Below are 27,413 nucleotides of genomic sequence, written 5' to 3'. Positions count from 1 at the left end.
TTTGAAACTTGAGACCAGAAAGTGACTGCAGCTTTTGTTGGTGAGCAACGTATTTATGTATTTTCCCACTTTCCTTTCCATGCTACTCATGGGAAAACTAGCTGCAAATCCATTCAAATTAACATCTATTAACGTGTGCAAAGTAGGAAATGCTGTTGATCATAGGGCACAGGGAGGGAATGTTGACCAATATTCCTGTTCTTCACCAAACAACAATCACTGACATGAGCATTTGTGAACATGGGGTGGAGCCAGAATCCTGGCTTGGGTGTGATGTTGCACTTTAATCAAAGATCCTGCCAACACTTATCTAGAATCACATAAAGTGAGGTACAAAGGTGACTGACAACCATGGAACTGTACCACAACATGAGTTAGCAGTTTTAGAGCAGTATCGGGGGAACAGCAAAATTAATTTAAAAGCATTGGGTTCTTCCTGGAATTGGTTATTGAGTACGTTACTAAATTGATTATATGAATAATCAAGATGCTGTCTACTTTAAATAATTCATGAATTCCTCACTGGGTTTTAAAAATTATTAATGCATTGACTAAACAACCATTTATAATACTAACTAATTTCAGTAAGTAGTTTGTTTATTGACTCAAATAATTAATTAGATACTTATTTATAAATAATGATGCCTTAAAAAAAAGGTCACTCAATCCACGACTATCTGTAGGACTCTGCTGTGCATAATTGGCTACCGTGTATCGCCCACAAAATATATACAGTCAATTCACTTTACAGTATGATCTGTGAAGCGCTTTGAGGCATCTCAAAGATGTTTTATTATCTTTATGAATAGTTTTTTCGATTTAGGGTTATAAACCAGTGAGCTGTTATTTGAAATAAAATATTAATCAAACTATTATTTGTTCTGGCTTGATAAATAATAATGAGACTATATTAAATGCAAGGATATTCCTTGCATTTGATATAGTCTCATTACATCATTGAAATGACTCTGAGCACTTCATATGATTTATTGTAAAATATAATGACTATTTGTACGTGAATGTGGTGGCCAAATTACACAAAGAAATGTCCCAAACAGCCATGAAACAAATGACCAATTTCTTGCGAGAGATTCTTGGCCAGGACGCTAGAGAAACTATTTGCTGTGAACTTGTTCATCTTCAGGCTCTTGTAGAACTCTTTTACATTCTTCCAGCTTATTTATGTTTATTAATTTCTTTAGGTATTCATCCAATCTGTTACCTTATTGCATATCCACCACTTTTGTCCAATTCCTGCTCCATCTCCCTCCATCTTCTGCTGTCAATCTGTTAATCTTTCTGATTGGAAGATACAGTGGATCTGGAATACTCCAGGGTATTGCTGATGACAGACCAGACAACTTGGCTCGTTGGTAGAACCTGGAAATGGAGTTTATTCCTAGTCAGTTCCTATTAAACCCGCAAGCCGAAGCACTAATAGGTAGACTGTTCATAGTTGGGAAACTTGACAGATACTGTTCTCAATGACCTGCTATATAATTTTAGTTGGTTAAATTCCAGCGCCGTACCCTAACACATTACCAAGCCTTGGCTCTTGACAACCTGTGCCCAATACTCTCCATAATTAAGTAAACAGAGTGCATCCTTCCAATGAGAGAAAGAGAACGTATTCCATTCCAGGCGCACGAAAATTTCCATGTGTGGATGTAATATATTTGTGAAACTATCAGTCTGGTTTAGAAACTCATAACCACTGTGAGAGGTTAATGCTTGCATCAGACACTCAGCTGATGAAAAAAAAGTCTAGATGACCCCCCCCCCCCCCACCTTCAATTGTCCCTCCAATCCCATATAGCACTGCAATCAGCAGACTCAATCTCTGGTCCCTCTGCTCCCCGAAACAATCTGGTCTCTAAAATAGCAAAAGTGAATCTGTAACTCTATCCCCCTATATCTGAACATTCTGGTCCAACTCCAATTGCAGCAGAAAAATAAAAGGTCATTTTGCCAATGAAAACTCTCAACCACCATCGATTTAGAAAACAAATGGTTGTGCCACGTTATTTTGCAGAGATACAGAACTGAGGTCGGAAAAAGCCACATTACTCCATTGTATAGCAACCCGCAATTTTGAATATGGCCGAGTTTTTTTGAGCAACACTGGTTTAGAAATAGAGAAATCTCATTTTTATAGGGCCTTATTGAAACATTTCAAAGTGCTTTAGAGTGATTAACTTTTGTGCAGTTAACCCTTTTTTAAGGCAGATTTAAAGCACATGGTAACAGTTTGTTCAACTGAAGGATTGTTGGCTGAAAAAATTATTTCTTTATTCAGATGCTATTACGGGATCTTCAAAATTCATCTGAAGAGTAGCTTGGATTTATATTTAACATCTCGCCAGAAAGATGACGCCTTCAACAATGCACCGCCCCCCCCGACCCCCCTCACTATGATTCTCCATCTAAGAATCGTTGTGATTTTTGTATGTGTTCATTGGAAGATTTAAAAAGGCCATTATTTGTGTCAATTCTTACTTGGGTTACTACTGTAAATCTATATGTTTTGCAAGTGCAATGATTATGATTATAAATTTAGAACTGAATTACAGAACATGGTTGAAAAGCAAACTGCCACTCTTTAAAATATCAAGTGATTGCACAAAAGAATAATCTTTTTAAAAAATCTTATTTGTATAAATTTGCTTCAACGGTGATTATTGATTACATGATCAAAGGACCAAATCAAAGGACTTACGTAACCAGAGCAAGCAAGAAAATCAGACTAACACCCGGAGAGGCTTAAAGATTGACTCACAGTGCTTCAACAATTTGTCCTTTGGGCTGGCATTAACATCTTTCACACAAGTAGGCTTGGTAACTACTCTGTGCCAAATTTCCTAATGATGCTACCAGAGATTTATTTTTAGCTTGGCCTTCCTGGTGTGATGTTCTTGAAATATTAGCTTTCAAGAGGGAATTGCATAGATAACTGGAGAGGAAATAACTTCACTGGTACGGGTAAATGGAACTAAATGGATTGCTCTTTCAAAGAACTCGCACAGACACACGATGGGCTATAACAGACTGTGTTATAAATTTCCAAGGTTCTATGGATTTGTTGTCATCCTTTGAGAGGGGAGGCAGGAAAGTGGGAGAAAGGTGCTGATCCCTAAAGAAAATCATGCTCTGTTCCTGATGATATTTCCCTACCCTGCTGGATCTTATTTTTGATATGAGGCAGTTCTCTTCTTCCAGTCTCAGGCAGCAGGCGGAATTAGCTTTCCTCACCAAGGAACATTATTCAACCACACAAGCAAAACTAGTTCTCTTTAAAAGTATTGTTTCATTCCCTCGGGCCATACAAGTTTTCTTGGAAGTTTTGCAAAGTTTACTCGTTTTTACTTTTGAGGAAAAGTCAGAAAACAATTTGGGCTTTCTGCTGACCATTCTCAAATCTCATGTTATTTCTGACAGCTTGGCAATGTTTATGTCTTAGTTCTTTAAAGTGCTTCCCAACAACCAACTCCTATATCAGCTGAGCTGATTGGATTCCATTGTCGCACTGTTTCTCTATCTCTGAAACCTGTTCCAGGCTCACTTTAAAAGCTCATTGTCGTCAAGTTAATCACAGAATCTCGCCCATAAAATTATCAAGCATAAGCCCGAAGCAGACTACCAGGCTACATTATGAGCTCAGTGCCTGGTTTGAGGCTTGAACCTGTAACCTAACTTTTCGTAGTGCAGCATAATAATGGTAATTAGAGAGATAAGTGCCCATGTGAAAAATGGTAGCAGACTTTTTTTCATTCAAATTGGTGTTGTATGTTAAGAACAGCAGTCTTGTTGGGAATGGTCACTTGAACAAATATTTACATTAGAATGTTTTAAACTATGACAGAATATATACTATATTAGGTATATTCCAGATTTGTCATTGATACACGTATGGATGGTATCTAAATAACCCAGAAATCCGAGCACATATTGAGTTCAATAACTTCAAGAAGTAAAGATTTCATAAGAAAAGTACGTGATCGTTTCATAACTCTAAACATGAGAAAACCCTAAGTTTACAAAGGGTTAAACATAAATGCAGTACATGGTCATGTGACCTGAATATTTAGCTCTGATCCTCCCTATTTTCCCCTTTAAGCTTGTCCTTTTTCAAATACTAGCATTAGAACAGCACAGAGATTATTTAGTCATTTTTAGGATGAGTTTTAATCACCTTGACCAAAGGAAAAGCACACATCTGCTTGAATTGACTGACTTTCTACTGTCTTTTTCAATGAAGTCATGACTTCTTCCCCTCTGCCTTTACCTATTCATCCTCGATCTGGAAGCAGCAGCCCTGATGAAAGTAAGATTATCCCCTTCCGCAAACGCACAGCTAGGCAAGTACGGTCTTCCAGGTATGCTGCATTTAGCTAATATAAACCATTGAAGCAACCTTCATTTTGCGTGTTTTGTGATTCTGAACATTTCAGTTTTCTTTATTTCTATGAAACATAAATAATTGGAGGAATACAAAATGTTTTTTNATCTCTTTGCTGTAGTCGACCAATGCTACGAGTGAAAATGAAACTGGATATCCCTGAGAATATTGATTTTTTTTGCCAAAATAATGCAATACAGTATTCTTTATTAGACTAATTTACATTTTGGAATAATTTACAGGCAGTCAACCTATTTGTTTTAGAGAGATGGACATCAGAAATCAGATTATGATTTGGTTTTGAATTTGTGCTGGAAATTGTTGCCTATAGGAAGCATATTTTGCTGGATTAAGAACAAAACTTTGTAATATTTACTAAACTAAACCATGGTTACTGATCTAAAAAACTGAAATCAAGCTGTTTTGCGGTCTTTCAGCAATAAATTTGATCTTAGGAGAAAATGTTTACATCGACTACAATGATGATAGTGACCCGCCAAATGTTTATTCCATTCACTGCTGTAAATCTGTTTTTACGTTTGAAGAAATTACAGTATTTTGTTCGAATAACAAATCATTGCTTTTTACCATCAAATGTTCAATTTATCAGAATAAAGTATTATGGTACAATAAAGTTGCAAAATTCCTAATAATTTCTTTTTTTTAACTGTCTGACTTTGCTTCTAGAATATGCTTTTTACCCGTCAGGAGTATTACAGTATTTCAGCATGTTTTGCTGTTGAATGCTGGTATGTGTTTTTTGCTTGAGTGCAGTAGGGCTCTGTTCCAGCGTTGCAGTGCAGCACTGTCATCTGGAAAAGAATCAGTAAGTCCATTTGTGCTGACTCCTCTCAGAAGAAAGCATCAGGCGTATTTTGCAGTAACTATCATTAATTCTATTTGCTAGTTGGATAGATAGGGTGGGTCATGATAGTGTTTATTTCTGTAACTTTGTTTATTGCGATTTATCGTCATTGTAAATGTTACAAAATCCCTATTTTCCATTTTTTTTTGCCTTCCCAGTTAGATCTTTATTATTAAATCTTTAATTTAGTTATGGATATATATGAATCAGTGAAAATTGTTACAAATAAGATGCTATTCCTTATGAATCGTTATAAGTAATTTATTTCAGGATGCACCAGAATAAGTGTAAATAATATGGCCTTTAAGATGTTCTGCTGAGTTTGTTAAAATGCTATGTTTCTACACTGCTTTAAATGTATGAACAATAATATTGTATAAGATTTATGAAGGAAAACTAGCCATGTTTTTGCTCTTTCTGTGTGACAACATTTTGCAGCATTACTTTCTATTCATTCCAGTATTTCCATTAATAAGTGACACTACTATTGTTAGTGAAGAACAGCAGTGCTATTATTAATGTAGATCTAGAAAGTTCCAATTTAACATATGGTCTAGATTTATTCAGGATGGGGACACTTCTGCAGGATCACCAGCTAGGAATGTAATATAGTAGTTAATGTACTAGGTTTTGCAATTGCTAGACTCGGACCCTTATCTGTTTGCATGGTGTTTTTGATGGAATTTTAAAGTACATGATATTGAGAGAAAGAACTTTCATTTTTACAAGCATCTTACCAGTTTGAAACAGCTGAGTGCTTCATAACTAGTTACTCTCTAATGTAGTAGTTATTTTTGTAGGCTAAAGAGATAGCGATTTACACCAGCAAGGTCTCACAAAACATCAGTGAGGTAGATGATCACGTAATCTGGAGGATTGTTAACTAGGCAGCATGAGGGTCTCACCTGTTATATGAACCTGGGGTTTGAACCCATGTCCCAACGTGGGCTTTGAACTCACACCTTATAACTCAGAGGCAAGAATGCCACCTCCTGAGCTAACCAATGCACAGAATGGGAATAGTAATAATATTCCTTGCATTTGATATAGCGCCTTATCAAAATTCAAAGGGAGAAATACAGCATCAGACAAGTAGGAAAGAGTGATATTCAAGGATGATGAAAATGCCCTCTGAAGGTATTTATGATCTTTAAGACCGAATGCTGAAATTATACCCTAAGAACAAAAGAAACTTTGTAAAAGAAACATCTCATGTACGATGGAAGTTGGTTTTGCTGGACGTATTGAGGCCAGACATTTTGTCTGACTTAAAAGATGTCCGAGGTTAGCCGAAATACCATTCCTGCCAAGCAGAGGAGGAGCTTCCTCCCTCCCATTGCTGTTCCAATTAATAATGATAATAATAATCCTTGAATTTGATATAGTGCTTTTCACGTCTTCTCGATGTCTCAAAGCGCTTCACAGAATATACTATAAAGTGAATTGACTGCATTTTTGTGGGCGAAATGCGGCAACCAATTGTGCACAGCAGTGTCTCACAAACAGTCGTGGATTGAAGTGACCAATTATTATTGGGTTTCTTTTCTTGAGGGATTATTATCAGGCGTGATAATATGCAGAGTAGGGTCTAGGTTGACTTGATTCAAGACATCAAGAAAACTTATTCTATCATAATCCTCAACCTAACAATTGGACGGGAAGGGGATCAATGGGAGCGGCGCTGGGGTGATTGACAGCCTGTAGCCGCTTGTAAATGTTTGGGGTCCAGCCATTCACAAGCTGCTCAGCTGTCAATCAATCATGATTTCCCGCCCTTATTCTTCCCTGTTCCTCCGCCCCTCACTGATTGACAGCCTAACTCCAGCTGCTTGTGAATGGCTGGAGTCCGCTGTCAATCACAATCTGCCTCCTTCCATCTCCATCCGGGAGTCCCTCATGGCTGAAAGTCTGATAAATTTGGATGAGGAAGGAACATAAGCCACAATACATGTTTAATAAAGATATAGTGTCGCCATTTTGACTGTTCTGTATCTTTTTAAAAAATGAGATACAAAATACGCTTTTACACTAGTGACAATAATTAACGTGAAAACTATTCTGGAGGTGTCAGTAACTTTCAAGAATGGAACCATAAAAAAAGGAATGAGAAAATCCATTCAACAACAACTTGGAGACCTTCACGCAGAGTAGGGTCTCGGTTGACTTGATGATTCAAGACATCGAGAAAACTTATTCTATCATAATCCTCAACCTAACTTGGAGGAATGTACTGTCATGGTATTCCCTGCCCCTCGAAGATAAAGAAAAATTATAAGTTTTCAACCATAATTAAACATCTTTGAATAAATTATTCATTTTGAAATTGTGGGTTCCATCACTGTCAGAAGAATGTGAAAATACTGTAAGATCCTCTCACCCATTTTTAAATGCCTTCAATCCCTCACACCTCCCTACCTATCTGACCTACTTACCCCCCACTCCACCACTCACTGCCTCTGCTCGGCTGGCTCCGGCCTCCTGCCGTGCCTTCAGCCACTACTCCCTGAAATTCTGGAACTCTCTTCCTCAGTCCCACTGCTTTACCCCTCCCTCCCCACTTCCAAATCCCACCTGAAGACCTTCCTTTTTGATCATGCTTACAGTCACCTCCATCTCCTGCTGGCTCGGGGTGAGACTAAGTCACTGTCAAGCGCTCCAGGACGCTCCCCCACGTGAGGTGCACTATATAAATGCTAAGTTGTTGTTGTAAGTGTCCTTTGATCTCAATAATTGAGGCATTCACCAAGAAAATTAAACTCTAGTACTAGCTTTCTGGAATCAGTACCGGAAATCTTCATAGGCCCAGTATTAATTCCAGTCCAAGAAGCCTGTGAAATAATATAGGTTAGACCACCCTTTCCCAAAAGTCTTGATAAATGTGAAAATATATTTGAAAAGTTAATCTAATTCTGTAATCCTTCCAACAATCTTAAGCACACTAACGAGAATAATTTTACAGGACCATTGAGGTGCTGCAATGGTGCAAGATTTTTAATTGAATTACTGGATTTATTGCAGATACAGTCTGCACTTCTTCCCACACCTGAGAGGACTCTATCCAAGTCACTTCCCATTTTTGTTCAGATTGACAGCATTAACCATAATGAAGTATAACTAAAGCTTGGTAAAGCTCAGAAACTGGTTTTATGGGCATATAACTCGTAACCTGGATGTTTTATATTGAAGTTGAAGGAATACTGCAATGCAGTAAAGTGCTTGCAAATATAAAATAAATTGATGTGGTCTGAGGTGAGGGAAACTATAAATTATTCCACGGTGGTGAGCGTAAAATATCTTGTTAATATGTCCATTGGGATTACATAAGTGAGCAGGTATCCATAAATGGTAGTAAAAAGTTGATATGCCACCTCATAATAAATATTGGAATAGTTCAACAGTCTGTACAGTATTTACTGAAGGGTTTGGTTTAAAACTAGTTATTATAAAACAATTTCCCCTATTTTCTGTTTTCTTTGCTTTTATATCATGATTGTGAGTAGTATTGTAAGTGGCACGGCCAAGCCAGGCGGGTACTGTATGCATAGACACAGACGTGGTTCACACATCGAATCTTTAATCGGATACCTCAATCGTCCTTCATTCTCTGCTGCAGGCCCAACCTGGCCATGTGCCCTACAATCTGATGTAGTACTGTCCGGGTGAGCGGGAGCTCAGGTTTTATACAACGCAGGCTCTGCCCTCTTCTCAGACACAGTTCAAGGTCCCCATATTAGCAAGCTCCTGCATTACTGGTTCACCATTCTGATACAAACAACAACAAACAAACAAAAATTACATTTGTATAGCGCCTTTCACATCGGGAGGACGTCCCAAGGCACTGAACAATCAGTGTTTCAGACCCGAGCTGGGGATCGGGATCGGGGAGGGTGGAGGGCAAGGTACAGTACAGTATTATCAAAGTCAACAACTCTTGGAGCATTTGCTTGAACATTATTGTCCAGACATTTCAAGGTTATTTTTAAAACAATCATGTGGTATTCTATACTTCAAATATTAACACCTCCGTTTCTTCAGTTTCACAACTTCCGTGAACTGGTTCTCTTTCATTTTTGTTTGGAATGGTTCTCAGCGTGACGGGCTTTGAGACATCCTCTCTATGTGAAAAGCGCTATATAAATTGAAATTATATTGAAGAACTTCACAGAGGATTTAAAAGAAAATAATTGAGAAAATAGGAAAAAATACTTTTGATTGATCTCAAACTATCTTTCTCCTCACCATATTTCTGAATTACTTCTCTCCCTAAAAACTTGTCTCCCTCCCACCTCTCCGCCTTCCCTCACCCCTACACCACCCCTCTCCCATACTCCGGCCCCGACACCTGACTGTTCAGCGCTTTGGGACGTCCTCCCGACGTGAAAGGTGCTCTATAAATGTAATTTTGTTGTTGTTGTCATCACAAGCATCAGTGTTCCTCTGTAACATGGCAGCATTAAAAGTAAGAGCAATCAATGCATTTTTAACTTTGCCATTACTTTAGCTTTCAGTTTGTAATTTATGCAGTCAAGGCACATTTTGAAAGCTGTAATTTGTACACTTTGTTTTGTTGGGATTAGAACAAATGAAACTCGTGCTTACGTTTCCAAAGGACTTCACTTTCTTTGTGAGTGCCAAACCACATTTAGTAGAGTAACATGTTACTGTTGATATTTTGTTTAATTGAAATGTTGATTGAAATAATCTGATCTCTCTTCAGCTGTGGCATGGCAGTGAATGTGTATTCCACCTCTGTGACGAGTGAAAATCTTAGTCGCCATGATATGTTGGCATGGGTCAACGATTCAATGCAGCTCAGCTGCGTCAAGATTGAACAGCTATGCTCAGGTAAGGAGGTGATTAATATATTTTTAAACAAAAGTGTTAACTCCATTGTTAAGCATTGATACAGGTAAACTTGCATAATTCTTCTTGTTATAAATTGTATAATATAAGAACATAAGAATTAGGAGCAGGAGTAGGCCATTCGGCCCTTCGTGCCTGCCCCGCCATTCAATAAGATCATGGCTGATCTTCTCACCTAACTCTGATTACCTGCCCTATCCCCATGACCCCTAATCCCTCTATTTGTCAAGAACCTATCGGTCTTAGCCTTGAAAATGTTCAAGGACTGAGCATCTACAGCCTTCTGGGGTAGTGAATTCCATAAATTCACTACCCTCTGAGTGAAGAAATATTTCCTCAACTCTATAATCACTTAAATCATCCGTGTACCAGAGTCCCATTCATTTTGTTACCAAAAATACTTAGATTTCTTTGCACTGGTCGTATTTTCAAGTTGGATAAATGGCTAAAATATAACTGTTTCTTGGTTCCAAATAATCCCAAAACCTATGCAAATCATATGCTGACTCATATTGCCGCTACCGCACTTACCGGTTTGATGAAGTACTGCATGCGCATGCGGTGCATTTGAAACAAGTACAGGGAATAAGGTCTCGACCCGTCATGTCACTAAAGACAAATTTAACTTAGTGTAAGATGTATTAAGTCAGCCAATACAACTTTGTAGAAGTTGTATTAAATGTTGTGATCCTGACTAATATAATATTTACAAGTTTTCCTGTAATCTAAATGGTTTACGATTTGTGTTTAGAAATAAAATATTATAATTAACTCTTAAAGCACTGGTTAATGTTTTTGTTTGCTAAATATACAGTTTGTATATATAGTTTGTTTATTTACCCTGGTAAGATCTTGAATTATTGCAAAGTACTGTTTTGGTTCAGTTAGTGATTTTACTAACAATATCGGTCAGTGGAATTAGAAACCAAGTCAAGAGAGTAAATTACTCTGGAGTGTAAAATACAAAATTAAATTGCCCACAAACCAACATTAAATAACACATGTGAAGTTCAACAGGGAGTTCCAATGTGGATAAACAGACACACGGATAATAAGCATGTGGATTTGCAGTGTTCTACTGTAACACAACATTGCACTGCATTGAAGAGCCAATATTGGAATATCAGCCACACAAGGGAAAATCTTGGACATGTAAGGATTAAAGAATCAATTTCCTCACTGTTTTTTATCAGAATGAACTCACGGAAGAAGCTTTTCTGTTTGCCAGATCTGAAGCATGCAGCCTTTTCACCCGGGGCGAGTGGGAAACACCCGACTTGTCAATATCAAATGATTTTTTTGGGCGGGGGGGGGGGGGTCATCTGGGTGTCTGACACATGCAGAAACCCTTCACTATGCTTAAGACTTTCCAAACCAAGCTGCAATTTCCATGCATCCCATCTGCACATGGAAATCTCAGAGGTAGATTGTTGGAATGGAATGCACAACAATCAGCGCAGGTTGGCAGAAGGCAAAGTATTAAGTGTCCAAAGTGTGAATGGGAGGGGGGGAGGAACTGCTGAAATTTTTAAGCCAGTGCAACTTAAGAGACACTGGTTTAAAAATAAACTTCTGATTCTCCAGATGGGGCCATGGCTTATTGGGATATTGGGAGCTGTGTGGAAAACTCCTATTCGAATGACATGGCTACTCTCCAAGTTTCAATAATGAGCCAGGTAGGCTGAATCAGCAACTCCGCACTGAACAACTTCAGTCTAACCAGCTTCAGGTATTGGATCACCAGATTACCGAATCTGGCACAGAGTTGCCACATTTCCATTCTCCCTTTGCCAAGTGTGTCACCAAAGAGCTATATTTACCCGACTTATTGTTTTGCTTAAACTGCCATTGTAAGGCGAGCACCAATTCTGAAGCTGTAATTTAGGTCCTAAAACTAATAATTTTAGTTAAAACCTATGAATAATGCTGTAAGGAAATAAGACAGTGAGAAGAAAAATAATGCACAATGGGAAACAGAATGCTCACATACAATGCAAAAGCATCCATATGTCTGAGGTCGTTGACCACAACCTACGGTTACTTCCGTCCTCTCCTTTGCTCGGCATCCAACCCTGCAACTGTACTGCGCTCCAAGCTGCTAACCTGTTATGTAGAGTGACAAGGATAGTGGAGTCCCTTATTAATGTTTTGCATGGCAAGCAGGCGGATTATTGAAGGTATGATGACTGAAGTGATAGTGACGAGTTAAGCTAAATTCAAATTATCCAGAGTTTGCTGTATATAAAAGTACAAATTGTGTAACTGTGAAGATGCACCACTTTTACAGCAACTTCTGTATTTGAATTCAAAAACATTGGGGGAAGAAACATCACAAAAGAATTGTGGACCAAGCTCCCAAAGCATGAAAGGCTGCAGAACATGGCAAAAGAGGGGACAAACCACAGAGCCATGTGCTGCTACTTTGGATTTTATCACTTTAGATGGCAAATTAATGTGGTATGTTAACTATGAACAAGCTCAAAACAATATTAACCTCAGCGCTGCAATTTTGTCAGAAATCCCCAGAACGGACTAGCAGTAATGAGTTTAAATGATTAGTTTAAATTGAAGGAGTAAACAAGGTACGTTGTATAACACCTTTAGGGGACTATTGGGTAATTTCAACACAATGTTCTTAACTCTCAATGCTCATTTATGCCGTTTTACCAAATGCTGCTAATTTAATACTAAGGTGAGATTACTCTGGACCATAGTCTGAACCAAAATAGTATTAGAAAATATCTTTAGATCACTGTTTGTGCTGTTGCATTTTTTATATAGGTGATGACCTTGGAGATTTGTTAAAGCAATTCTGAAGTATTCAGTGCATGATGTTGCATAATGTTTTAAAAATACATTGAAATATATCTTAAAAGTAGTGTGTAACTCTAAAAGTTCTGTTAGGAACTAAAAATCGAGCAAAATACATTTATTGCTGTGTCAGATTTTGAATCTGTGTCATGTGTGTGCCGAATATACAATATAAGGTTTTTACTATTGAATATCTGCAATATTTGCACTAAATATTTAGGAATCTATTATCATAATGTAAATAGAAAAAGTATCAAATTAAATAAATTAAATTTAATAAAAAGAGTTTACAGTGCATTTGCTGTAAACATAACCTGCATTTTTTTAATACCTCCAGCAAAATATCAGCGATACATAATCTGATTTTTTTTCTGCAAACATTAGCTGCCAAATTCATGTGTATATTAGCTTATGGACAAGCTGTTTCTTGTCCAGAAAACACATTTTCTGCAATGGAAACATTGCAATTCTGTCGCAAATGCCTGAAACAGACATGCCAAGTCCAATACTTTAATCCAATACGTCATTGACAAATACATCAAATAGAGGATGTGAATTTGCATCTTTCAAGAGAGAGGGACCAGTGAATTTCCCATCAATCCTTACATTGATCTTCAAGCTGGAATTTACATCAAAGATATTAGCCACGTAGGCCCATAGCTTAGAACTTCTTCATGAGGCATTAAGTTTGAAAGCCTTATGGAAATTGCCAAACACAATGTAAATGGGTTTCCTGAGATCCTTATAAGGTTCTGCGATCTTGTATAAGCTACAACGTGCCCCACACTGCTCACAATAAAGGAAGGTGTATGGAGGGAGCTGAAAAGTTGGATTGCTTTTTTCAGAAAAAAGATAGTATTGGCACAGACACTATTGGCTAATGGCCTCTTTCTGGCCAGAACACAAATATGTTTCTTTGTAAGAGTAGTCTTACATAGAATCCTGAGAGCAGTTTGCCCATCTGTTTAGACAAGTGATCTGTGGTATGGATATTATCTAGGAGATTAAAAAAGATTGAAAGAGGCAAGATGGGATGCATTTATTTTGATTTCCTGATTTATAATTTTCAAAATATTTTGACATATTTGGTGCAACACAAGTTCTAAAATCTATTTACAGTTAACAACCCATTGCAAGTTTTATATACTGACTATAATTTGCTTAAAAAAAGGATTATCATGTAATAAACTTGAATCTTTCTATATAAACATCATCACATATCAACTACATGGAACACACTGGCTATTGTTGTTCCCAACGGATCAAAAAATACACAACTTTAAAAGTATAAATCTTTATTGGAATCACATTGTGGCTATCTGGAGGGTGGTGTCAAGGCCTAAAATCATGTGATTGTTAAGGTAGTGGTCTAAACAGCTATAGTTTTGTTCTTATGATCAAAAAATGTCCACCTGGCCTTTACAATAATATTACTGTCTTGGCATTATTCCTGAACATCCATTATTCTTCAGTCATATTTTAACAAATGTATTATCAAAATCACAAAATTCCTTCCCACACTCTATAATTCTATTTCGATAGCATGTTCAATTGGTTCAGGTTTCACTGAAATTTGGATTGTTTTCTCAACAGGAATTTCATACTGTCAGTTTATGGATATGCTTTTTCCGGGCTGCATAGTTCTGAAGAAAGTCAAATTCCAAGCAAAGCTGGAGCATGAATATATCCATAATTTTAAAGTCCTACAGGCAGCCTTCAAGAAAATGAATGTTGATAAAGTATGTACTCTTCTTGAAAAAAAAACTGTTATGTTTTTATAAAAGAGAACATTTGGGTTACTACTTGCTCTGTTTTATTTTCCGATTTTATTCACTGAAAATAGGGAGAAAAATTCCAGATCCATAACGTTTCTTTTGGAGAACTATATCAGCCTTTGGACACACTGTATATGGAGAAGTAATTGTAGAACTGTATATTCTGACAATTCCAGTATCTTCATTTTCAGCTCCAATCTCAAGAGGAATAGATTGTCAGTGAATTAGTGAAGGTGCACACCACATAAAACACATTTTTAAATTACTTTTGGATCTAAATAATTTAGTGAAATTGGATATCCTGAGATTCTACAGCATTTGGTTAATCAGTAACACAGTTACTAAAAATACAGCAAACTTCCATTCCTGTAGCTCAGTGGTTAGAGCATTCGCCTTGCAAGCGAAAGACCTGGGTTCGATTCCTGGCAGGGCGAAACCTTGGGCAAGTTTCCTTATCCCACATGCCTGATAATAATCCCTCAAGAAAAAAAATAATAGTAATTTGGTCAATCCACGACTGTTTGTGGGACACTGCTGTGCACAATTGGCTGCCGTGTTTCGCCCACAAGTATACAGTCAATTCACTTTTCAGTATATTCTGTAAAGCGCTTTGAGACATGTAGAGGACGTGAAAAGCGCTATTTCAAATGCAAGGATTATTATTATTCATCTTTCATTCACCCTCATGGAGATCAATCAGATCTATCATCTAGCAGTATACCACCATCATTCCTTTAAACGTTTTCTTTGCAAGGGTTGTATGATCTCACTACAGTCATGTACGTCCAGACTCAACGTGCTTCAGAACATCAAAATTTTCAATTAGGACACTATAGGACGCTTTTTTGCAAATCCAATTTTCTTAATATTTGCTTGTAATTAAATTTGACATCTAAAATCATCATAGTTGCTCACCTCTGTTCCATTTCAACGGCTTTTGCATGATTCTAAGGTAAAATGACTATAACTGCACATATTACTCTAGGTCTGTCTTACAGGTAATCTTGTTTCAATGTAGATCAAATAACCCTGAAATGCACCGCAGTACTTGATTAGTATATATTCACTAGGATTTAGATTCAGAGCAGTATTGTCATGCCTAATTTATTTCTGCAATTGTTGCACATAAACCACCTGAGTTAAAAGGACATAGCCACCAATTGGCAGGAGAACATAACTATATGGATCAGATGCCATTCAATTGCTCACTCCGACTGAGAGGGGCCGTACTTTAAACTCTCCTTCAAACAGGGCACTGAACAAAGCCACTTTCCTCCATCTCTTACAACATTACTACCTCACCCTCAACATAGCCGAAACCCTCATGCAGCCTTTGTCCAATCAGATTCGACTTTTCCAATGACCTGCCTCCCCAGTTCCACCCTACATAAGTTCCAAAACAACCATCAAATTGCATTTATATCATCCCTTTCATGTCGTGAGCCATCCCAAGGTGCCCCCAAAACATCAAGAACTCTGCAGCCTACATCCTCACCCATATTAGACTCTGCAGACCCATTAGCCCCCTCATCGTCTGATCCACTGGCTTCCTATCCCCCAGTGGAATGACTTATTGTCCTCATCCTCACCTTACCGTCTTACTCACCTACCTCAGATCTCCTGTGACCCTACTTCCACAGCCACTCCCTTAGTTTCATCAAGTTTGGCATGTTTGATGCCACCCCGCCTCCCGCCCACCTCTTACCATCATCAGCTTTCAGTTACTTTCCTCTCTCCCTCACCCCACCCCGGGTACCTGCCCCCTCTCTCTGCTTTCGGAGCCAGTCTAAAAGCTCATCCCTTTGACTGTATTTTGGGCCACCTTCTCTTTCCCTCCCCCACCCATTTCCTTCCCAGCTCGGGCTTCCATTCAGTCTTTGTAAAGCGATTTGAGACATTTTACATTTCAATGTAAAATGCGCAATGCAAATTATTATTGTTTTGACTCAACTTAGAAATACTGAGGAATGGTCACAATTTAATATGAATTATTTGAACTATTTCTGGTGGATTTATATTTAGTACAGTTGTCAACAGAATCATCATAAATATAACTAAAATTATAATTATGTGGTGTTTACTTGAGTTCAACTTATTGAATAATACAGTATTAGTTGGGTTGAACTCATTATGTTAGTGTAATTAAATATCCCAAACAGTATCTCCTTTGGAGAATGCAATGTATGTCACACTAATCTGCAATAAATTTGTTCCAAGCAATGTCTGATTGGTGTTGTTCTTGTGTGTTGGAATGACATACATGGTGTTCTCTGGAAGAGATGTACTTTCCTTCCTCATGTGATTTTTCCTGAGAGAAGCGCATTTACAGTGCCATTTTCCCAATGATATGCTTTTAGTATTGCATTAGGTAATGGCATTAGTATGAAAATATACAAAAGCTTTGATCAGATGAACTGATGCATCCAACAGTTTTGTGCAATGGTTACCAACAAGCTAGGTTCCCGGTTGAATCTGTGGCCTGTGCTGAGTGAGTTTATCTAATATAGTCCAACTCACCATCCCTCATTGTAGAGTGGGGGCAACCAGGTTTCCTTTCCCTTGATATCCTTTTGATTCTTGCTGGAAGTACAAATGTGTAGATGTTGGGTTTCAAGGAATCATTTTTGGCTGTAATTGGGCCACAGCACTTTGAATCCTAGCCCTCTCTTAAAAGACTCTGAAATCACAAAGTGCCATCATTATGAAATCTTCTGTTGCTAAATGTGCATACTGTTGGCATAGCAAAATGTGTGGAACTGCATTCATTACTGCCTGCCAGTCAATCTTTTCAATCAGTTTTTTTCTATCATCAATACAGTTTTTAATTCCAGGCAACTAATATAAATAATTCTAAAAGTATTAATCTTCTTTAAAAGCCTCAAAAGGAATGTCTTTTAAAATCTAGTTTACGTTCATCAGATGTCTCTCACCTACTAATTCGGTTGGCTTATGAAGAAATTTCAGACATTTATGAGGCATGACATATTGCTTTTAAACCCATGCTAACTGCTCATGTATCTTGTTGTGAAGAAGAGTATTTTTCAGATCCTTTGGAATTCTTTGAGTGATCTGCGAACTGTTTTGCTCACTGCAAGGTTAGACTAACAGGTCTATGATTCTTGGGTTCATATCTCATATTGTTTAGAATTTGACATATGCTTTCTTCTAGTTCTCTGACTATTTTCGTTAAATGAAATTCACCTCTAGTTATCCAACTTTTTGTAATAAAAGTTTACAATAATGGAAGAGAGTAAGACATTTTGTTTACAATAGTAAACTTTGATTTATTCTTTTGCTGGAGTAACAGAACAGACAAATGAAACTTGATGCTTTACAAGCAACAGGAAGGACAAATTAAATGATGGGGTGCTGCAATGTATTGTGCTAAGCAGGCATTACACAAGTTGTAGGACCAATTGCTTTGATCTGCAACAAGAGATATATAGGGGATCATTTGAAGAATGAGGATTAAAACACATTACATGAAAAAAATCACCTTTTTCTTATTTCAGATTATTCCAGTAGAGAGATTAGTGAAAGGAAAGTTCCAAGACAACTTTGAATTTGTTCAGTGGTTTAAGAAATTCTTTGATGCAAACTATGATGGAAAGGAATACGACCCAGTTTTGGCCAGACAAGGACAAGATATAATTCCACAAACCTTCGGAGGTGAACAAATATACAGCAAATCGAAGAAACCGATTGGCACTGCAGGTAAATCTCTTCTTACCTGTTGGAGGTTGAGGATTTTGTTCTCATCTTATTTTCTCAACTGATGGCTCAATTGGTTCTCTTATTTTCCAAGTTTATTCACAAAGGATATATTGATTTATTTTTCCTGTTAACAGATGGTTGCAAATGCTTATGAAAGTTCTTTCAGTGACTTCTGTAGTTGATGTTGCTCAATATGCCAGTCATTTGCTGTCCAGTGAAAATTTTTATCGCATAATCACTTTACCTAACAAAAAAAATCAGCTTCATTAGAACCACAGATTAATGCATGATTAGTTAAAAATAGGATGCACCTCAAACAAGTGACCAAAGGAGTGGATTTATTGAGCTTTTGTGTCAAAATTTGCTCACTTGATGATGATAATAATATCAGGAACAGATTTCTTCTCATAGATGGATGATGCTGCAGTTGTTATTTATGCACATATGATTTACAAAATCTATTTAAGTGAACTTCAATTTCACCTTGTGACCCAACTAACTAATGATGAAAATCATTCATTTTTCTCATAACAATTTTGTACAGCATCTATTTAATTAGGAAGCCAAAATGATTATAGATCTTGGTTATACACCATGTATATACCATTATGCATTTACTGATTTCAGTGGTTTTCTTAACTGATTTAACCTGAAGTAGTCTCCTGAAAATGGGTTTTCTGTGAAGTATATTATGCATTCAGCCTCATTCCTCCTACATTACTCCCATTTCTGTTAATTGGTCCTTTTTTTCAGCATTATCAGTCTGTAAGAAACCAAACAAAAAAAAATGAAATTGTTTAATATTTTTACTGTCAATTCTGTTTTAAGTGCCTCAGAGAACATCTCCAACAACACCTAAGGTCGCACCCTCACGAACACCACATGTACCACTCTCCACGGGTATGAGGAAAACCCCGCACGTAGCCAGAAACGGAGCCAGTGATGCAGATGCCCAAATAATAGAGCTCAATCAGCAGGTAGGCCTGGGGAGCTACACAGGAGTATAGTGTTTTCAATACAACCTTTCAATACAACCAAACAATATTCCACTAAAGGTTACATGAACAGTCAGGAACATTAATATTTAGTTCCTCCTATCAGGTGCCTGTAACAATGCTGACTTAGAGCGGGTCGGTACAACCTTTTAGATGCCCGACACCAGATTTGAGAAATGTCCGCCGGACGCATAAGCAATATTTGTGTGGTTCCCTTCCAGAAACGACCTGTACAAATTATATAGCAATCCTATGTTTTAAATTGTGTAACTATTATTTAATTTAACTATATTTTAGTTACAATGTAAACTTTAAATAGGCAATGTAAAAATTCTACACATTTTAAAACCATAATACAGCCAGTGACGAGGTATCTGTCTCTGTGTATATCGCTGTATCTGTGTGTGTGTGTGAGTCTGAGTGGGTACCTCTCTCTCTCTGTATCTCTCTCTCTCTCTTTGTGTCTCTGTATTTCTCTCTCTGTCTCTGTGTCTCTCTGTCTGTGTGAGTCTCTGGCCGGTCTACAGTATCCCAGGGCACTGCTGATTGGCTCAGTGGCAAGACCTGAAAGGGCAGTCCGGTCACCTGGGGCAGGGAGTCATCCCACTCAGCTACTGTTAACCCTGCAAACCAAAGCCCTAAAGGGTAGGGTGGTCCTAACTGGACAAGCAGCGGGAAAGCTCACCGAACAGCAATATCAATGGCAAGCTATGCAGTTTTAGCTGGTTAGACTTCAGCAGTACCCCAACTCACACTCTGGGGTCCCCAAGCCTTGGCTCTTGCCAACCTGTGCCTAATACTTTCCGGAATTAGGTAAGCAGGATGCATCCGTCCAGGGAGAGTGCGCATTACATTCTAACGATCTGTCTCTGGGATTGCCATGTGTAGGTGGTGGGAAGCATGGAAATATCAGCTTGGTTTGGATACTATTAAGCATGGTGATGGGTTTCTTCACGTGTCAAACATCCAACTGACCAAAAAAAATAGTTCTGATACCACCTCCTCATACCGTTATTTTTCACGCTGGATCAGCCTGAGCTCCAGACATACAGTGCAGTGTGACTGTGTTTGTGGGGTAATCACGACTGGCGCAGGTCAAGCAAACTCGTGGTTTATTGTCGAAACGAACTGGTTAATTCTTCTTAAAAGGTAACTATCTTGGAATAAATGCTGTAGAGGATTCCGTCCTTCTGATGCGGCGTTAAACTGAGGTCCCATCTGCTTGTTTGGACGGTTGTTGAAGATCCTATGGCACTATTTGAAACGTGAAGGCAGTTTCTCCTGGTGTCCTGGCCAACAATCTCCCAAAATAATAATGATCACTCGCTCCGTGGCTGTTTGTGGGACATTGCTATGCACAGCTGGCTGCCACGTTTCGACCACAAAACAGTTGCTCCACTTTACGGTATATCCTGTGAAGGGCTTTGAGAAGTATCAAAGTTGTGATAAGGTGCTATATCGAATGCAAGTATTATTAGTATTAAGGTTCAATTAGTTAAAGCGTTTACCCAGTAAGAAACTGGTACACACATTAGTAAAATGCTAGTTCCAATTCCTAGTCTAAATTAGCTGAAGTTTATTTGTTTCACTGTCTCTATGTTGGTGGGGGAGGGATCAGTGAGGTTTCTCATTCCTGATTAATGTTTTAGGATTATTTTTACTCTTGTCCCACATAGCTTGTGAAATTTCACATGTGTGATCCTTGGTTAAGCCTGTTTATGGCACTAACCGTGTGAAAATTGGTCACAAGACTGTCAGACACACTACCTGTAGAGCTGAATCCCAAGCATGAAGGATACAGCACCACCTGTCGCTTAGTGGTCAGAGTACTCACTCTAGGTTTGATTCCCAGCAGGGCGAAACATTGGCCAAGTTTCCTTACTACTTACGCCTCTGTTTGCCTAGCAGTAACTAGGAACCCGGTTGTTAATCGATTGGTGGATCGCTTTTCTGGGGGTTTATAATCCCTTAAAAAAATAATTGGCGCAGTTGGCTGCCATGTTTCACCCACAATTATAAATGTCATAGTCTGCAGCTGCAGGCCATCGGTCACCTCCCTTCTCCCTCCCTGACCCCAGCTCAGGTCTGAAATGCTGTACACTGTCCAGCGCCTTGGGACGTCCTCCCGACGTGAAAGACGCTATACAAATGTAATCTTGTTGTTGTTTGTGATGTGCCCAAAACAAAAAAACAAAAGCAATTAATTCAGTAATTATGAAAAACGGAGACATTAAACTCAAATGTTTTATGCAATCACTTGCAGACCACTGAATGTTTGCCCAATAATCCATGTTGGCCTGTGGATATCATAGCCCAGCCTTTTCTAAAATCTTATGAGTCACTTCCTGTCGGTTGTTGTTGAACATGGGAGCTGCAAGGCGAATTCTGTTGTCAGTCAGCCAGAATAGCTATTTCATATCCTTTCAGGTATATTCTATTAAGGCAGCATTGTCGAACCCATATGTTTACCGAGCCACTTGTGTGACGAGTGAACAACAGTGTGAGCCACACCAGTCAGAAAATGTTACGACAGAGATGAGCATATTATTATCCAATTATATAATAATAATCTTTGCATTTGATATAGAGCTTTTCACATCTTCTAGACATCTCAAAGCGCTTTACAGAATATACGGTAAAGTGAATTGACTGTATATTTGTGTGTGAAATGCAGCAGCCAATTACACACAGCAGTGTCCCATAAACAATCGTGCATTGAGTGACCAAATTATTATTGTTTTTTCTTAGGGATATTTATCCCTGGAAAACAGTCTGCCAATCGACTAACAACGGGGTTCCTACTTACTGCTAGGTAAACAGCATGTGGAGTAAGGAAACTTGCCCAACATTTCGCCCTGCGGGAATCAAACCCAGGTCTCTCGCTTGCGAGGCGAGTGCTCTAACCACTGAGCTACAGGACTCTGAATCTTTAATTAAAACATTACAATTCCAGTGTAAAACCTCTTCCAGCTGAAGACTGTACATCATCTCTAATGTTAACTTTGATTCACATTGCATGCATTGGGAGTTTTCAACTATTCCCTGTGAGCTCAATTCAAACATTCAGCGATTACACATTTCATTAATTTTCAGGGAGAAATGTTGGGCAAGTTTCTTTACTCCACATGCCTGTTTACCTAGCAGTAAGTAGGAACCCCGTTGTTAATCATTAATCTTTGTAAAGAAGCCATTGATGCTTGTACAGTTTCTTGTGCAAGTTGCTGGTATTTAACTGACACGTATTTACATGCATAAGTATGTAAATACATCATTTAAATATATGCAAAACAGTTTGTGGGAATTGCGTATAATATACAACAACAGCTTGGATTTGGATGTATATAGCACCCTCCATGCTGGACGGAGGATTTGCAATACAAATCCCAAGTCATGATATGTCACTCAAACGTTTTATCATTTGAGTATACATGATTCGACTTCCAAGATCCTCACTCTCATGTTCGAATCCATTCACCTCTTTATCTCCGACCTCCTCACTTCCCAATCCACCACCCCCAAAACACAGTCACACTGCACTGTATGTCTGGAGCTCAGGCTGATCCAGCGTGAAAAATAACGGTATGAGGAGGTGGTATCAGAACTATTTTTTTTGGTCAGTTGGATGTTTGACACGTGAAGAAACCCATCACCATGCTTAATAGTATCCAAACCAAGCTGATATTTCCATGCTTCCCACCACCTACACATGGCAATCCAGAGACAGATCGTTAGAATGTAATGTGCACTCTCCCTGGACGGATGCATCCTGCTTACCTAATTCCGGAAAGTATTAGGCACAGGTTGGCAAGAGCCAAGGCTTGGGGACCCCAGAGTGTGAGTTGGGGTACTGCTGAAGTCTAACCAGCTAAAACTGCATAGCTTGCCATTGATATTGCTGTTCGGTGAGCTTTCCCGCTGCTTGTCCAGTTAGGACCACCCTACCCTTTAGGGCTTTGGTTTGCAGGGTTAACAGTAGCTGAGTGGGATGACTCCCTGCCCCAGGTGACCGGACTGCCCTTTCAGGTCTTGCCACTGAGCCAATCAGCAGTGCCCTGGGATACTGTAGACCGGCCAGAGACTCACACAGACAGAGAGACACAGAGACAGAGAGAGAAATACAGAGACACAAAGAGAGAGAGAGAGATAGAGAGAGAGAGAGGTACCCACTCAGACTCACACACACACACAGATACAGCGATATACACAGAGACAGATACCTCGTCACTGGCTGTATTATGGTTTTAAAATGTGTAGAATTTTTACATTGCCTATTTAAAGTTTACATTGTAACTAAAATATAGTTAAATTAAATAATAGTTACACAATTTAAAACATAGGATTGCTATATAATTTGTACAGGTCGTTTCTGGAAGGGAACCACACAAATATTGCTTATGCGTCCGGCGGACATTTCTCAAATCTGGTGTCGGGCATCTAAAAGGTTGTACCGACCCGCTCTAAGTCAGCATTGTTACAGGCACCTGATAGGAGGAACTAAATATTAATGTTCCTGACTGTTCATGTAACCTTTAGTGGAATATTGTTTGGTTGTATTGAAAGGTTGTATTGAAAACACTATACTCCTGTGTAGCTCCCCAGGCCTACCTGCTGATTGAGCTCTATTATTTGGGCATCTGCATCACTGGCTCCGTTTCTGGCTACGTGCGGGGTTTTCCTCATACCCGTGGAGAGTGGTACATGTGGTGTTCGTGAGGGTGCGACCTTAGGTGTTGTTGGAGATGTTCTCTGAGGCACTTAAAACAGAATTGACAGTAAAAATATTAAACAATTTCATTTTTTTTGTTTGGTTTCTTACAGACTGATAATGCTGAAAAAAAGGACCAATTAACAGAAATGGGAGTAATGTAGGAGGAATGAGGCTGAATGCATAATATACTTCACAGAAAACCCATTTTCAGGAGACTACTTCAGGTTAAATCAGTTAAGAAAACCACTGAAATCAGTAAATGCATAATGGTATATACATGGTGTATAACCAAGATCTATAATCATTTTGGCTTCCTAATTAAATAGATGCTGTACAAAATTGTTATGAGAAAAATGAATGATTTTCATCATTAGTTAGTTGGGTCACAAGGTGAAATTGAAGTTCACTTAAATAGATTTTGTAAATCATATGTGCATAAATAACAACTGCAGCATGATCCATCTATGAGAAGAAATCTATTCCTGTTATTATTATCATCATCAAGTGAGCAAATTTTGACACAAAAGCTCAATAAATCCACTCCTTTGGTCACTTGTTTGAGGTGCATCCTATTTTTAACTAATCATGCATTAATCTGTGGTTCTAATGAAGCTGATTGTTTTTGTTAGGTTAAATGATTATGCGATAAAAATTTTCACTGGACAGCAAATGACTGGCATATTGAGCAACATCAACTACAGAAGTCACTGAAAGAACTTTCATAAGCATTTGCAACCATCTGTTAACAGGAAAAATAAATCAATATATCCTTTGTGAATAAACTTGGAAAATAAGAGAACCAATTGAGCCATCAGTTGAGAAAATAAGATGAGAACAAAATCCTCAACCTCCAACAGGTAAGAAGAGATTTACCTGCAGTGCCAATCGGTTTCTTCGATTTGCTGTATATTTGTTCACCTCCGAAGGTTTGTGGAATTATATCTTGTCCTTGTCTGGCCAAAACTGGGTCGTATTCCTTTCCATCATAGTTTGCATCAAAGAATTTCTTAAACCACTGAACAAATTCAAAGTTGTCTTGGAACTTTCCTTTCACTAATCTCTCTACTGGAATAATCTGAAATAAGAAAAAGGTGATTTTTTTCATGTAATGTGTTTTAATCCTCATTCTTCAAATGATCCCCTATATATCTCTTGTTGCAGATCAAAGCAATTGGTCCTACAACTTGTGTAATGCCTGCTTAGCACAATACATTGCAGCACCCCATCATTTAATTTGTCCTTCCTGTTGCTTGTAAAGCATCAAGTTTCATTTGTCTGTTCTGTTACTCCAGCAAAAGAATAAATCAAAGTTTACTATTGTAAACAAAATGTCTTACTCTCTTCCATTATTGTAAACTTTTATTACAAAAAGTTGGATAACTAGAGGTGAATTTCATTTAACAAAATAGTCAGAGAACTAGAAGAAAGCATATGTCAAATTCTAAACAATATGAGATATGAACCCAAGAATCATAGACCTGTTAGTCTAACCTTGCAGTGAGCAAAACAGTTCGCAGATCACTCAAAGAATTCCAAAGGATCTGAAAAATACTCTTCTTCACAACAAGATACATGAGCAGTTAGCATGGGTTTAAAAGCAATATGTCATGCCTCATAAATGTCTGAAATTTCTTCATAAGCCAACCGAATTAGTAGGTGAGAGACATCTGATGAACGTAAACTAGATTTTAAAAGACATTCCTTTTGAGGCTTTTAAAGAAGATTAATACTTTTAGAATTATTTATATTAGTTGCCTGGAATTAAAAACTGTATTGATGATAGAAAAAAACTGATTGAAAAGATTGACTGGCAGGCAGTAATGAATGCAGTTCCACACATTTTGCTATGCCAACAGTATGCACATTTAGCAACAGAAGATTTCATAATGATGGCACTTTGTGATTTCAGAGTCTTTTAAGAGAGGGCTAGGATTCAAAGTGCTGTGGCCCAATTACAGCCAAAAATGATTCCTTGAAACCCAACATCTACACATTTGTACTTCCAGCAAGAATCAAAAGGATATCAAGGGAAAGGAAACCTGGTTGCCCCCACTCTACAATGAGGGATGGTGAGTTGGACTATATTAGATAAACTCACTCAGCACAGGCCACAGATTCAACCGGGAACCTAGCTTGTTGGTAACCATTGCACAAAACTGTTGGATGCATCAGTTCATCTGATCAAAGCTTTTGTATATTTTCATACTAATGCCATTACCTAATGCAATACTAAAAGCATATCATTGGGAAAATGGCACTGTAAATGCGCTTCTCTCAGGAAAAATCACATGAGGAAGGAAAGTACATCTCTTCCAGAGAACACCATGTATGTCATTCCAACACACAAGAACAACACCAATCAGACATTGCTTGGAACAAATTTATTGCAGATTAGTGTGACATACATTGCATTCTCCAAAGGAGATACTGTTTGGGATATTTAATTACACTAACATAATGAGTTCAACCCAACTAATACTGTATTATTCAATAAGTTGAACTCAAGTAAACACCACATAATTATAATTTTAGTTATATTTATGATGATTCTGTTGACAACTGTACTAAATATAAATCCACCAGAAATAGTTCAAATAATTCATATTAAATTGTGACCATTCCTCAGTATTTCTAAGTTGAGTCAAAACAATAATAATTTGCATTGCGCATTTTACATTGAAATGTAAAATGTCTCAAATCGCTTTACAAAGACTGAATGGAAGCCCGAGCTGGGAAGGAAATGGGTGGGGGAGGGAAAGAGAAGGTGGCCCAAAATACAGTCAAAGGGATGAGTTTTTAGACTGGCTCCAAAAGCAGAGAGAGGGGGCAGGTACCCGGGGTGGGGTGAGGGAGAGAGGAAATAACTGAAAGCTGATGATGGTAAGAGGTGGGCGGGAGGCGGGGTGGCATCAAACATGCCAAACTTGATGAAACTAAGGGAGTGGCTGTGGAAGTAGGGTCACAGGAGATCTGAGGTAGGTGAGTAAGACGGTAAGGTGAGGATGAGGACAATAAGTCATTCCACTGGGGGATAGGAAGCCAGTGGAATCAGACGATGAGGGGGCTAATGGGTCTGCAGAGTCTAATATGGGTGAGGATGTAGGCTGCAGAGTTCTTGATGTTTTGGGGGCACCTTGGGATGGCTCACGACATGAAAGGATGATATAAATGCAATTTGATGGTTGTTTTGGAACTTATGTAGGGTGGAACTGGGGAGGCAGGTCATTGGAAAAGTCGAATCTGATTGGACAAAGGCTGCATGAGGGTTTCGGCTATGTTGAGGGTA

At 38.3% G+C, this 27,413-nt stretch overlaps 2 protein-coding genes across 4 annotated transcripts in view; one reads left to right on the top strand and one right to left on the bottom strand.

The window, feature by feature from the left end:
- Positions 1 to 27,413, top strand: part of mapre3b (microtubule-associated protein, RP/EB family, member 3b) — a 55,333-nt gene that overhangs the window by 20,000 nt on the left and 7,920 nt on the right. For 2 of the 3 annotated variants that reach the window (XM_042333413.1, XM_042333412.1), the window contains 4 exons: positions 9,979 to 10,106; positions 14,529 to 14,674; positions 18,223 to 18,424; positions 19,253 to 19,401. In XM_042333413.1, coding sequence (XP_042189347.1) covers positions 9,986 to 10,106; positions 14,529 to 14,674; positions 18,223 to 18,424; positions 19,253 to 19,401 — 618 coding nt within the window. In that variant the 5' untranslated portion in view covers positions 9,979 to 9,985. Of the gene's footprint in view, positions 1 to 4,199; positions 4,374 to 9,978; positions 10,107 to 14,528; positions 14,675 to 18,222; positions 18,425 to 19,252; positions 19,402 to 27,413 lie in introns of those variants that run through there. The other variant, XM_042333411.1, reaches the window with a different exon arrangement.
- LOC121848053 (microtubule-associated protein RP/EB family member 3-like) lies at positions 23,952 to 25,373 on the bottom strand. Its single transcript, XM_042333414.1, has 2 exons — positions 25,001 to 25,373; positions 23,952 to 24,173 (listed from the first exon to the last, which is right to left on the bottom strand). The coding sequence occupies exons 1-2, from the start codon at positions 25,251 to 25,253 to the stop codon at positions 23,995 to 23,997; spliced, it is 432 nt and encodes a 143-aa protein (XP_042189348.1). The 5' UTR covers positions 25,254 to 25,373; the 3' UTR covers positions 23,952 to 23,994.

This window comes from Callorhinchus milii, unplaced genomic scaffold, assembly GCF_018977255.1.
Source record: "Callorhinchus milii isolate IMCB2004 unplaced genomic scaffold, IMCB_Cmil_1.0 Scaffold3, whole genome shotgun sequence".
NCBI classification, from domain to species: Eukaryota; Metazoa; Chordata; class Chondrichthyes; order Chimaeriformes; family Callorhinchidae; genus Callorhinchus; species Callorhinchus milii.
The sequence above is the reverse complement of the archived record's forward strand: the minus strand, read 5'-3'. Positions and strand labels throughout refer to the sequence as shown.

What these genes read in the sequence shown, in the direction of transcription:
- LOC121848053 (XM_042333414.1), bottom strand. Translation starts at nt 25,253, where the DNA reads ATGAGGATTAAAACACATTACATGAAAAAAATCACCTTTTTCTTATTT. An exon ending in GAAACCGATTGGCACTGCAG is followed by an intron (nt 24,174 to 25,000) that starts GTAAATCTCTTC and finishes TTCTGTTTTAAG; the next exon opens with TGCCTCAGAGAACATCTCCA.